This window comes from Lichenostomus cassidix, chromosome 3 (genome assembly GCF_008360975.1).
Source record: "Lichenostomus cassidix isolate B80296 chromosome 3, HeHo_3.0, whole genome shotgun sequence".
Classification (NCBI taxonomy): Eukaryota; Metazoa; Chordata; class Aves; order Passeriformes; family Meliphagidae; genus Lichenostomus; species Lichenostomus cassidix.
Genome location: NC_139483.1, coordinates 63,942,971 through 63,956,732, shown reverse-complemented (window position 1 = coordinate 63,956,732; position 13,762 = coordinate 63,942,971). Strand labels below are relative to the sequence as shown.

Here is a 13,762-nt window from a genome sequence, read left to right as displayed (position 1 = left end):
TACTTAATAGTAGAAACTTGTCTTTAGACATTGAGTGTAGGTTTATTAAGGTGATTGTTTCTGAATTTCTTGCTTTAATTTGGATTATACAGATCTATGTGTCTAGACTATTTTCTATTTTATTTTATTGGTTTTGCTCATGATGTGTGATTTGTTTGTATAATTATTTGGAACGTATGTAGACTTGCTACTGGAGGAGACAGTCATCCCTGATCCAGCCGATGTGTGGTTTAGTGAATCAGCCACCTAAAGCATACCTCCAGAGTAGATAAGTCACTGCCAGTCATTAGGAGGGAGAAAGCCAAAGAACACTTGTGAGAAAATATGTAGAGACAGTCCTTGAGAGAAGAAAAGGACTAAAGATTTCTCAGGTGTTTTAGCTTGAAGACGCACAGTGCTCCTTGTCTTTTCCTCCTTTGTCTCTCTCTCTCTTCAAAAAAAAAAAAATCTAAGTTAGCACTTTACTTCTCCCACTGCAACCTGACACAAAAGACCTTCTCAAATAAATCACTCGTGCAGTTGTCTGGTATGACACAGTGTCAGATGCTGTCTTTTTGATAAGTTCATTTCCTAAGCAATTTGTTTAACCCTTTTTATAGACATTGTTTTCTCTGACTAAGTCGTGAGTCATTTTTCAACACATGAGTACTCCAGGGAAATGTCACACTCGTCACTTGTTTCTCTGCCTGCCTGGCTTCACCATATGATTTTTATAAGCCAAAAGGACAAGAGTTCTTCCTTTTGTTTGTCCCAATCTGCTGACAGCTGGCGGTCGTTGGCACTGATTGGGCTACTCTAGAGACTAACCTTTTAGCTGTTATAAGGCAAATGAATTATTTTGGAGAGAGCCCCTTCCCTAACCCAGAGTATCAAGCAAAATGGAAAAGCTTTTAGGAGCCTGTTACTATGGGCATCACTCATCAAATTTGTGTCATGATGTGAATGTCATTTCTTGTGTCTCAGAAGTCAGTTCCAAGTTGCCCTAAAGTAGCCACCACCACCAAGATGAGGTTGTCTAGGAAAAGTCTAAGTGATTATTTTTCATCCCAAAGACTTGCTTTAGGACACAAAAGCTGTCATTCACCTTAACAGAACAGATGGGCTGAGGGCTTGTAAAGGGTCATTTGTTTTTTTTCCTCTGGGGAGAAAAGTCTGTTTGCCATCTTATAAAAACCTCTTCTTTGCAGTTTATATTGTAAACAGACTCATAAATTTGAACAAGTATATCCAAACTGCTTTGAATTTTCTGTATTATCTGTGCCTGAGGGCAGCTAGGGACAAGTGTTTGCACCCAGGTACAGTGACAGAAGGCAAGTGCAAAGACTGTGGCAATCTCAAAGGAACGCTCCCCTCAGGAACTGACTTTCTGAGGAAGCAGATGTAATTACTAGGAGTCCTGGGCACGCCTGCTGTCACAAGAAAGGAGTGTCCCAAAGACTGTTCCAAGATACTGCAGTTGGTAGCTATAAAACCCTTATCTAATTCACTGTGAGCACAAGGCTGATGTCTGCCTGTCCCACTCCCTTCATCTTCCCCTTTCTCTTCCTCTTTTTCTTTTTTTTTTTTTTTTTTGTTTAAAACTCTAGAGATTTGAACTGTGTACTGCCATGGTCTAATGGTGTTTTTATATGGAAAAAGATTAAGAAATGTTCTAAGGGAAATATTACTGCCTTGTCATACAATTCGGCTTGTGGCATGCAGGTCCCTGACACCCAGGTACTGTTTCTGATCTTAATCCTTCCTGACTCACTGCTGTGCCACAACGGCATGAGCCGTGTGTGTTTGAAGGGTTTATCTAGGGGACCCTGCCTAGATCCCTTGGATTGCTTTTGAATGTAGTGCTATTTTCTCTAATGAGTTACTGCTGGTTGTAAGCATGCCGCACTTCAAAGGTCGAAGGGCATTAATCTTTCTCTTAAGGCTTGTGTGATGAGAGACGTGGATGCTGGAATTGCTGCCATGGAGAGACAATTAGATCCTGGCCACTCCTTGTCAGGGTAATTTTAGAGCTCATACCCATAAAGGACTGAAGCCAAAACCCTTTTGTCAACATTTGGATTGGTACTGAAAGAGAATGAGTGTGTTATGAAATTCTTTGCTAATCATGAGAATATTCCAGCCTAATTATGTCATCTAAACCTTTGAAATCTTCTTTGTGCTGTCTGTAGGGCCGTACTGTGGTAACGTGATGCCTGTCCCCAAAGAAATCATTCTAGATAGCAATGAGGCAACTATTCATTTTGAGAGTGGATCCCACATATCAGGACGAGGTTTTCTGTTGTCCTATGCCAGTAGTGATCATCCAGGTAAGGTGAAATCCAAAAGTACTGGAAGATTAGTGGCATAGTCCCCCCTATTTAATTATCTTCTCTACACACATAGAGCTTTAGCCTAAGTGTTTGTTCCTAAATATTTCCAGATTAGCATGAGCCATGGTGTTTTTAATAGCATGTGTGCAAGAAACAGTTGTAACATTAAGCAGATGTAATAGCTGCTGAAATCCTACCTAGACCATTTGCAATACAGGCCCAATGAAGGGAAAAATAGTGCCTTCTCCTTTAAGCTCCACTGTGTTTTAGGCTCCATCCTCCACCACACTGTGATAGAATGGAGGTGTAGGAGAGATTAAAACTTTCATTCCTACATTTAATGTTCTGGAGGTCTGTGCAACTTTGAAGAAGGTGTAAAGCATAAGAAGAGTAGAAGAGGGAGTTGAAAAGAATGAGAGAAAACCATAAATGTTGCTTCTAGTCTAATAAAATTACTTAAGTATTATACAGAGAGGTCTTTAAATGTAATTTCATGTTTAGCCAAATATTTGTCTGTGTTTTTACACCTTACAATGGGAATTGATATTTATAAACTTTTCACAGATCTAATCACCTGTCTGGAACGTGCAAACCACTACACAAAGGCTGAATTCAGGTAAAGAGGATTTGCAGCTCTGCATTCTGGCTTGCTTTGCTGTATCTGTCAACTGGTTAAATTGTTAGAAAATGTTAAACAGTCTTGGTTTTCTGGAGAAGTGAATTTTTTTGAGCTCCAGTGCTGTAATGGTCTAAGGCCTCGTTGTGAGAAGCAGTAGTGCATAATGGAAGTCTGTGGCCCAGAAAAATGATGGAATGGAGTTGCAGAGCTCTCAGCAATTCTCATTAAGAGCATACATATACATGGTATATGTAAAAAGAGTTTCCACTTTGAAATTCAAAGTAGCCTCAAATTCCAGTGCTTCCTCTGGGAGCAGATCACGCCCCAGCTGATACAAGATTATCTGAGGACAAGCTATAATTTCTCGGTTCCTTGAACTTTGTGATAGGTTTGAAATGGTAATAAATTGTGCTCTTCTGGCTGCTGTCTGAATGTGCATATAGGCTTCTTATCTTATTCTGAAAACTTGTGTGGTAGCATTTTTAGAACAAGAGAATTAAACAGAAATAAATGCCCTTGCAAAACTGCTTTTCTGGTTCTTTGTGTGCTACTGTGTCCAGTCTACCTATGAACTCAAGGGCCCATTTATTTAGCTCCTAAATTCACTAACAGAGCATCAGCCGGAAATTACTGCTAAAATATTTATTGGTTTGAGAGCATTTCTTTTATATGAGTTTGTTTATGTGTATTATCGCTACAGTTCACGTCTCAAACAAGCCTTTCTTCTCTCACTACAGCAGATACTGTCCTGCTGGCTGCCGAGACATAGCAGGTGACATTTCTGGGAATATTGGAGAAGGCTACAGAGATGTAAGTACACAGGATTATGAGGGGACATTTATAGAGTCAAAAGACGCAAGAATAGAACAACTTGGTTTCAACTTCTGCTGCTTGACTTTTGTCACTAATTCTTGCTATACCTTTTATTATCAATATATAAGTATGTTACCAGTATATAAACACACAGAGACACTTTTCAAACAGACAAATCAATTGTGTGAGAACAAAGTCCACTGATTGTCAAATATACCTACTGACTTGTGGTTTCTGGCTTTCTGGAAAAAGTCTGCCTAGTGTTTGTCCTTCTTGAGGCAGTGCTCATCCATGTACAAAATATTTCTATGATTTTAGCTTTTACTTTTTGGTGTCCACATGTGAAAAAAGTGTATTTCAGTAACATATGGGTTTTCTTTAAGATTATGCCTGCACTATCCTAGCATCTACTCTGAGATGAAATAAATATTACACACTACCTAATCAGATCCCACCGATAACTACCAACCTCTTGGGTTGTTAAACTTCATGTCCTTTAAACTCAAAAAGTTGAAATGGTTGCATTTATCCACAGTTCATATTACTCAGAGCTCTGCCCTCTCTGTGCCCCTTGCCCTGGACTCTTCTCCTTTCATGCCTGTGAAATCCTTACCTCTCTCTCAGAGGAGTAAGCCTGATCATACCACTGAAGAAAAATCTCACCCTATCACAGTTGCTAAGTTTCCAAAAAGTCCGTGTTCATGTTTAACCTGTTCATCCAGTTATTCAAGCGTGCTGGCTCCAGCCTGAAAGGTGGCAGAGCTGGAGAAACAAAGAAATGCCATGTTACATTCTCTTTAGCTGGAGTTATGCTGCCCTTGGTTCGGATGATTAAGACAGAAAAGCAGCACATGGCATGACCTCATGCAGATTTTATCTGCACTGAGGAATTTGCAAAAGAAATTTTCCCTCCACCATTAAGGACGATTTTCTGATGGGAAGAACCTGCAGGGCTCCCCTGGAGATGTTCTGCCTTTATGCCTCCACTCTCCCCACCCCTCCCTGGAGGTGACAGCCCAGGCACCCCAGCTTGTCCAGTAGCACAGCCCTAGCTGGGCCAGCGTGAACCTGACCACCCTCTGCCTACAGCCCCTGGGAATGTCTCCTTTGTACCTTTCTCTGTCCCTTCCCTGCTTTGCCCTAGCTCAGTTAGCTGGCACACAAATTGTCTTGCCTGTATTTTTCAGCACTATCCCACCTGAGATACTGGGAAATAGGCTGTACTGAAAGCCTAGCAGCAGCTAGTCAACACATAGCCAAATCCCCTAATGTATGCTATGACTCAAATCCTAAGGTGCAGTAATAGATAGGTCTGCCTTCAGGCACAAGCACCAGGGAATTATTGATTTATCTTCCCAAGGAAGTGTTGCCTTGCCTTTGACTTTTTTTCCTAAGGACTGACAATCTTACAGCACCTTCTCAGAAGCAGATTATTTGCTTTTCCATTTGAAAAGAGAAATTACTTTGGGAAAAGTATATTTTCCAAAGATTACTGCTCTTTCTCCCTCCCTTGCTTCCTATTCCTCTTGAGCTTTTGCTGGATTTTATGAGCTGCAACACCTGTATACCAGTGGCTTGGAAGGGGAAGCATTAGCAGTTTGTCAGATGGATTTTGAGAGCCTTGGCTCCTGTCTTTCAGACCTCGCTGCTGTGCAAATCTGCGATCCACGCCGGCGTGGTGGCAGACGAGCTGGGCGGCCAGATCAGCGTCACGCAGCACAAGGGCATCAGCCGCTACGAGGGTGTTGTGGCCAACGGTGTCCCCTCGCTAGAGTGAGTACCACGGGTGGGGCTGGCACTGGGGCACTGCCCACATCAGCACAAGCAGGTGGGGACACCATTCTGGGGAGGAAAAGGTGTTAGGTGTGGGTACAGGGCTTTATTAAAATGGTGTTAGCATTGGTGATAGGAAGAGGTTGCACATTTTCAGTGGCTCTATACCATGTAGGGTGGTATTTTCTCTTTTTTTTTTTTCCTTCTATTCCTTCCAAAACATATTTGCAAATTACTTTGTGAGCAGATACATGAGAGTACAATGTTCTGCAACAAACGCCTTTAATCAATGTGCTAATAAATCATTATAAATTCATGCTAAAGTTTAAAAAAAGCTAGGAAAAGTGAGTAAGTAAGAAGTGCCATTGAGCCATAGGGGATTTAATGAACAACATCTTAAACATTGTGCTTTTGACATGTTCAGAGTTTTTCTCTTTTAGAATATTTATAGCAAGGGTGTTATATTTACTGCTTATCTTCTGACTTTTAATTGTACTGTTGTTGAAGTAGAAATAAATCCTCTAATCTCTATCCAGCACAGTAAGCCCTTCCAGCAACTGCTTCTGTCACTCCTGTTGGTTTATAGTTTTTAATTTTCAAATGTTATCTGGATTTTACATGAGGCTTTTTTTTTCTTTTGTAAGAAGGGAAATTTCCATCCCATAGCCTATGAGAGCTGAGGCAATATGTATTTTTTGTACTGTTTTCCTGTTTTGTCCATAAGTTCTCACACCTTCCTGACAATTTTACAATCATGGTTTCATTCATGAAAAGAAGAAGGCATCCATGTGCTCTGTTGCTGTGCTTAAACTCCAGCACAGACTGAAATGCTTTATCTGTAACAGCAGTGGAATATACAAATTTGGGTAGTATGTAGATCATAGCCAAAGAATGGTACAGAGTAAATATTTTCTATTTTTCTTGAAAGTTAATTGCCAAAGAAAATTAATACAAACTTTTCTCAAGCAAAGCAGGACTGAGAACTCTACTCAGGCACCAAGCCCCTCCATAAAACCTACAGGTGCTGTTCAGGGAGCCACAGGCTCCTGGGCTGTATGCCTAAAAACTAGATGGCACAGATGTTGAGAAGAATGGGAGTGTCAGCACAGCACTTCCCAGGATGCTTCTGCCACACCTGGCAGCTGGGACGATCTCTGGAACAGATGAACTGTTGCTGTGAGCCCAGGAGAGGGAAATTGGAGTGCATAGGGACATGATTTTATTTCAAAACACGAAAGAGTGTTCGTAGAAACAGTAGTCCTGTTTACTAAGAAAATGAACCAACACATTTCATGCTTTAAAAAAGTTTTCCTAAGAGATGTCTACAAAGCTGCATGGCTTCCCTGTTCTGCAGTACCTACACACTGAAAGAAAATCCTGCCGATGAGCCAGTGCCCGCAAGAAAAAATTGGTGCTTGAGAAGAGCAGCAGAGCCTTAAGAGCTTTTTAGATGCCCTTAAATAAGAGCTTGCTCAAGCTTTTAAAATCTCATTTATAGTGGATTCCAGTATTAAAGATTTAAATTATTTAGTGACTTGAGCCAAAATTGACCTCATCAAAAGCTGCTGCTGAAGTGCATCGAGCTGTTAAGTATCTGTGTTGTTAACATGGAGTTATGTCTCGCTTGCCCACCGCCCTGCAAGAGCTGACCTTGGCCTCTCCACTCCGTTTTTCAGTGTGCTTGTTACGCTCCAGCATCTGTGAGGTTCTTGTTTCCCATGATCCGTGTGTAGACCTGCACCCACAGATGCTGTAATGAAGACCAAGTGGTTGGATTTATTGGGCAGTTCTGATACCCCAGTGCAAATACACAGGGTGTTGTAATATGGCCTGGCCTGGAACTGTACATCTGCACACGTGGAGTCATTTCCCTTTGAAAATCCAGGAGACTGAGTGCTTTTCAATAGTGAAAGATGAGATTTAGGCTTAACATGCACTGCTTAGGAAAAACTTGCTTGAGACCAACTCTGATAAAAAGAATAAAAGCAGGATCCTGAAGGTTGTCAGGAAAATGAGGAGCGTGGGGCGATACCCTCCCTTAAAGGAAAAAGTGGAATTTGAGTGACAAATTCCAGCAGTCAGATTAGGAAACTCATAAATTACCACTTACTGAATTGGTTGGTCCTCTTTAGTGAATTACAACAGAAATATATCAGTTTGATTTCATAGCTTTGTAGACCTTGGAAATGCTAACCTCCCACCTTACTTGATAAATTTGCAGCCCTCAGTTTGGAAGGGTTCTGGGTGACTTTCTTTCATTATAAGTATTCAAGGAGAGCTGTGATTGCTGTTTTGGGCAGGTTTTACTGATTACATAGGTATTTATATTCTTCTTTTCTCTTGAAATGGATTACTTGGCATTCACTAAGAAATCAAAATATGTTTTAGCTGTGATGTCAAACTGGTTTGAAGTGAGCAGAGTGCATCTGATCGCCCCTGAGAATTGCCTTGGGGGAAGATGTGGGAGGGAGGGCTTGTGTTTCCCCTTCTAGCTACTCAGCCGCCCACATGCCCAGATAAATCAGCTCCCACCCAGAGCTCTGAAGGGCTTCGTTTGCCTGTAGTCATTAGTTTTCCCTCAGTGACAAAAAAAGGCAGTGTTTTTATTGACCTTGACATGGGACTACTTTCCTATTCCCCGTTTGCAGTGCTCTCAAAACATATAGCCCTGCACACCGTGGTAAGGCAGACAGTACCTCAGGGGAAATTTTCCTGGCCAACAACAAAGAAAGGCAGCCTGAAAGGGAACTGTCTCCATGCTTAGAGCAGAAGTTGTTTTACTGCTTAGTCACGCTGGCCAAGGCTTTTCAAAAGGGGCCAGTGATGCATGCAGCTAATTGAAGTGACAGCGGAGGGGGCAGATTTTCAAGAAATCCAAATTAATTTCATGTTAAAACCTGGGCTTTTCTATTTATTAGGCAGCCAGTTAGAGTCATTGCTTCTGGAATGAAACCTCAGGGGTATCTCCTTGGGAATTAGAAAGCAGCTCCCTGAGAGGCCAAGGAAAACTCAGCTTTCCCTCAAAGTGGTGATTTTATCTTGTCCTGCATTGTGCAGGGCTGCATGGAGTGGCCCAAGAAATGGCTTTTCCCCTGAAGCAAAATAGTCCATGTCAGAAGGAGGAAGAAAAAGGGAGCCATAGATGGTTAATGGAGCATGCAGAACCATTCCTGATGGGAGATGTTGGCCGTAGTTACAACAGAACTGGTTCCCACCCAGATTAAAATGAGTAGTTTTCATCCAGTTTTCATCCTATGACATACCTGTAGCCCAAGCAGGAATGGAGAGAGCTGGTGTGGTTTAGTCTCCATCAAGTGTAACTCTTTCACAAGCAGCAGGAGTAAAAGGGTGATGCAATGGTGAGTCATTTTAAAGCATTAAAAAAATGCTCAAAATCATTAAAAAATTATCTGAATTTAGTCACAATAAGAGATGCACTTTAGTGCTCTTATGGGGGTCAGTAACCAGCCAGCAGACAGAGTGCCTGTCTGGCCAGAGATATTTTCCTGGATAAACAGTGATTCTGAAGCTGTATCTCAGCACTCCTGTGACCACTTCATGAAAGGCTGAATTAACTTTTTCTTTTCTTACAGTGGTTCTCTGTCAGATAAGCGGTTTACATTTACTTCAAATGGTAAGAATAATTGCTTTATTTTTAGCTATTTAAATATTTTCCATAAAAGTTTTAAAAAAATAATCAGGAGAATGTCAGGCTGTGTCTAGGAAGGATATTTTAGGACAGCAGTTTTTTAAAATTGGCAAGTGAATAAAAAAATTGAAGAGATGTGAAGTGAGCTAGAAAAAAAACACAGAATATGTGCGGTCATACGCACATAGATGAGAAACAGAAATAGTATTCTGCTGTCACATTTCTGGTGCCAGCATATGAAAAATGACAATCAGATAATCCCATTTTTATGTACTTTAGGCCACAGAAAATGAAAGCAGTTTTTCTTCAGACATTTGTAATTTCCATCTTCATCATACAAGCGGAGAAACAAAACATAGGAGAAATGAAAATATATTTATATTGCGCTGATACAGAATGAGTTTTTGTTTATGGCTTTCCAAGATGCAAAAGCCTCTTTTAATCTGTCAAGCCATACATTTGCATAAAACACAGCAAAGAGGGGGGGAAAGTTCGCATTTGTTCATTTGAATTCTATTTCACTCATTTGAGATAAAATCATTTACTATTCCACTGAAAACTATATGACATGTATAGGCCTTTGAATCTGCCAAGGAATTATTTTTAACTTCATTGAACCATATTCAACTAGCCTGTTTCTCTGAAGAACCTTGATGTGCAGAAATGTTGTGGGTTCTTTGGTGGAGTTTATAATACTTATCCACAGATATTATCTTCATGATATCACATCTTGGCAGCAGTATCAAGGAGCTTCTCTAATGAGTAACTTTCCTAGCCCTAATTGCAGGTGGGAATCATGAAATATTTACAGTAAAGTATTCCTTTCAGTGCAGTGCCTTCATCTGCGAAATGTTTTGTACAGCAGAATTAGTTAATGCCAATCTCAAAACATAAACATTATGTTTCAGAAGAAAAAATTTAAAAATAAAAAATGTCTTCACAGGAACGAGACAAAAGTGCAGAGATTAAAAAAATAAAATGGCAAAAATAGAAGATGTAGTCAGAAGGTGTCATGTATGTAGGCGTTAGACTGGTAAAGGATTGGGACTGCAGCACTCTGGTACTGGATCATCCACTACAAATTGACTGGTAAACACCATAACTAATGGAGAGCATCAGGCTAGCACTAGATTCAGCAACGTCTGACTTTGCTGTTGTGGGTGGTCTTCAAATGTTGCTAGCCTAATATAAAAATATCCTGTGAAAATGCAAAATAACTCCTTCTGCCTGTCTGTGTGGGGACTCCTAGGCTGCAACAAATCTCTCAGTCTGGAAGAGGGATTCCTCTCCAAGAGCCAGGTTACTGCATCTTCCTACTGGGAGGAGACCAATGAGTTTGGGCAACTACTCCTGTGGTCCCCTGACAAGGCTTGGCTTCAAGTCCCAGGATTGTCTTGGGCCTCTAACCACAGCAGCAGCCGTGAATGGCTGGAGATAGACCTGGGAGAGAAGAAGAGAATAACAGGTATGTCAATCTCTGGTTATTAGAAATTGGCGTTTCAGCTGGAGAAGAAACTGAATGCAGCTGAAAAGCTGATGGTGCACTAATGCAACATTTCTTTTGTTAAATGTAATGAAATGTTCTGCACTCAGGAATATTATTTTCCTATTTAAAATGTCATGGTTATTACAAGACTGGCCTTCCTACGGGGATGTAAGATTGAACTCAACTGTCCTGCATATCTGATCTGTAAATGTGTTGACAGAACAAAACACTTACACAGTGACCAGTAGAGTCTGGATGGATGATCTGGAATCAACAAGAAACATAAAAGTCACAGCCTTTGAAACAAGGCCCAGATGAAAGAAATTCTGTTTTCATCTCCTGGTTTAGTTGTAAAAATATAAATTACAGTTGCTGCTAAAGATGTAAATATGGCCCATGCAGACCATAATATCAAAAAGCAATTATTGTCTTGGAGTCACAGAATCACAGAATGAGTAAAGTTGGAAGGTACCACAGTGGATCATCTGGTCCAACCTCCCTGCTCAAGAAGGGTGATCCTAGAGCACACGGCACAGGATTGTGTCTAGACAGTCCCTGAATATTTCCAGTGAGGGAAACTCCACAGCCTCTCTGGGCAACTTGTTCCAGTGCTCAGTCACCTTCACAGTGAAGTATTCATCCTCATGTTCATGTGGAACTTCCTGTGCATCAGTTTTTGTCTGTTGCCTCTTGTCCCATTGCTTGGCACCACCGAGCAGAGCCTGGCTCCATCCTCTTGGCACCCCACTTCACACACTGACAGACACTGATGAGGTGCCCTCTCAGTCATTTCTCCTTGAGGCTGAACAGGCCCAGCTCCCTCAGCCTTTTGTGCTCTGTTATAAATATCCATTACTCTAAATTCACAATTTAAAACTGATTTCCATTCCTCACCCAACTTTTAAACTCAACTTCAACACTGTTTAAAAAACAAACACCTTGAAGACAAGCGTTCTGAATTGTTTTGGCTTCTTTGTTTGCATTTGAAAATGTTCCTTCAAATCAGCCATATAGCAAATGAAAATGTCTTTTTGTTTTGTTAAAAGGGATTAAGACCACTGGTTCTAGATCCATGAATTTCAACTTTTATGTGAAGACATTTACAATGAACTATAAAAATAACAACTCAAAATGGAGAACTTACAAAGGGATTCTGAGCAATGAAGAAAAGGTAAGGGAAAGTGGGAAGGGCAGAAAACCACAAAACAATAATGTGTATGCTGCCTTGACATTGAAGGGCAGCCTTTCACTGTCAAGAAAGATCAGGAGTTTCAAACTTGTCTAGACTTGGGCTGTCTTCACCAGTGTAATTTATGGCTATGGAGTAGATAGCAAGCTTGTTGAAACAAGGAAGTTATCCAGGGATTGGTGAAGCTGTGGGACACACACAGGGAGGCATGTGTATGTCTGCATCCTTCTTATAAAAAGGCAGTGTAATTGGAGCTGTACAGCAGCTGCTGGGGCAAGTCCTTAGCTAAACATTTGCCCGTGCCAGAGATGCTGTCGGTACAGCACCAGCAAAGCTGAGGGTCAGCTCCAAATGCATCAGGATGATCAACTCACCTCCCTCGGCCAAATGAAACAACTCCCTCAGGTGAAGGGCAGGGCTGCTGGTGGAGTTTGTCTGATAAAATTGTCCCCTGAAAACCTCGTTTCCTTTCAGAAAAAAGAAATCCCAAAAGTCTTCCTCCCTGTCCCCCACCGTGTTCAAAGTCAGACCTTCACTCATCATTCCTGAGGGAGTTCAGCTTGCCTCAGCAGAAGGCTCTACCTGGTCCTCAGGCCTGATGGCAGTTCTTAAAAATGTGGTAGAGCTGAAGAGAGATTTCCCGCTAGCTCTGATTTTCTTAGCTTGCATGGCAAGGAATTTCACTGCCCAACGTTAATGGGGTTAATATTTTTTAAATGTTAAACATGTGATGCTGGCCCAAAAAGGGACAAATCAACCTAATAGTGGCTGAACTGCAAAGGCTAGCTATTTAAAATGTGCAGGCTTGCAGTTTCCCACAGTGACTTGTTATATACAAATGTCCTTTGAAAGTATTGTATATGATCTTAGTTTCTGCTAAGGTGCATGACAGAACCTGTCCCATCAGAACCCTGTGTGGCCTGGGATTATATCTAAAATATGCTGAGCTCACTTCTCTATCTCATCAGGCTTTTAAGTTTTGCTAGATCATGCTGAAACATCTCCAAGAGCTAATATTGCAAGAACTACTGTTCTGCACAAGGAGCTGAGCTGATTCTGGGAAATACTGTATAAGTGCAGTAACAACTGTGTAGTTAATAATCACTCTCAAGCTTAATATAGAAAACTGACCATTTTACTAAAATGTCTAGTAATAGTTCACCTCAGTTTTTTTTCTTTTTATGTTTCTACCCCTTATTTCCAAGAAAGGGTGCTGCAGTGCTTTTAAATAAAAAATGATAGCATTGTACACACATACATTAACTAGAAATTACACAGTATTGAAACGGTGATAATCTTTCTCCTCCGAGCTGACAGAAAAATGTGATTATCTGGCACAACTAAAAAGATTATTTCTTTCCAGAGCTCTCAGTTCCTAAAATCTTGTGGCTGAATCCCAGGTTATCAATGTATTAGTTTTAGGATAATGAAAATCTTTGAAGCTGGATGTCAGGAGCACTTTGAAGAGATACTTCTGAAACAGAGCAAACAATGTGTGCACGTTTCTTTGCAGGTATTCCAAGGCAACTCCAACTCCGGTGACATGGTCCGCAATAACTTCATCCCTCCCATAGTGGCTCGTTATGTGCGGATTATCCCTCAGACTTGGAACCAAAGAATAGCATTGAAGCTGGAGCTGATGGGGTGCCGAATAATGCCAGGTATGGCGTAGGCAGTGCATGGTGCCTCTGAAGCCCACTGTGCTGCCCCAGTGCCACTGATGCCCTCTTCTCTTTTGCAGCTAACAGTTCATTTACGCACTCCATGTGGCAGAAACCGAGTCAGAGCACAGAAACCTCCCTTGGGAAAGAAGACAGGACTGTTACAGAGCCCATCCCAGCAGAAGAAACTAATTTGGGTAACACTACCTAGTGCTGCATTTTCTCTAAGATGCATCATGTCTTCAGCCCAGACTGAGTGAACT

At 41.2% G+C, this 13,762-nt stretch overlaps 1 protein-coding gene across 1 annotated transcript in view; it reads left to right on the top strand.

The window, feature by feature from the left end:
• Window positions 1-13,762, top strand: part of DCBLD1 (discoidin, CUB and LCCL domain containing 1) — a 46,258-nt gene that overhangs the window by 23,417 nt on the left and 9,079 nt on the right. Inside the window, 9 exon segments of the mRNA XM_085056105.1 lie at window positions 2,169-2,306; window positions 2,874-2,925; window positions 3,666-3,738; window positions 5,381-5,514; window positions 9,108-9,148; window positions 10,413-10,628; window positions 11,696-11,820; window positions 13,352-13,499; window positions 13,580-13,696. Of these exon segments, the coding sequence (XP_084912231.1) occupies window positions 2,169-2,306; window positions 2,874-2,925; window positions 3,666-3,738; window positions 5,381-5,514; window positions 9,108-9,148; window positions 10,413-10,628; window positions 11,696-11,820; window positions 13,352-13,499; window positions 13,580-13,696 (1,044 nt within the window).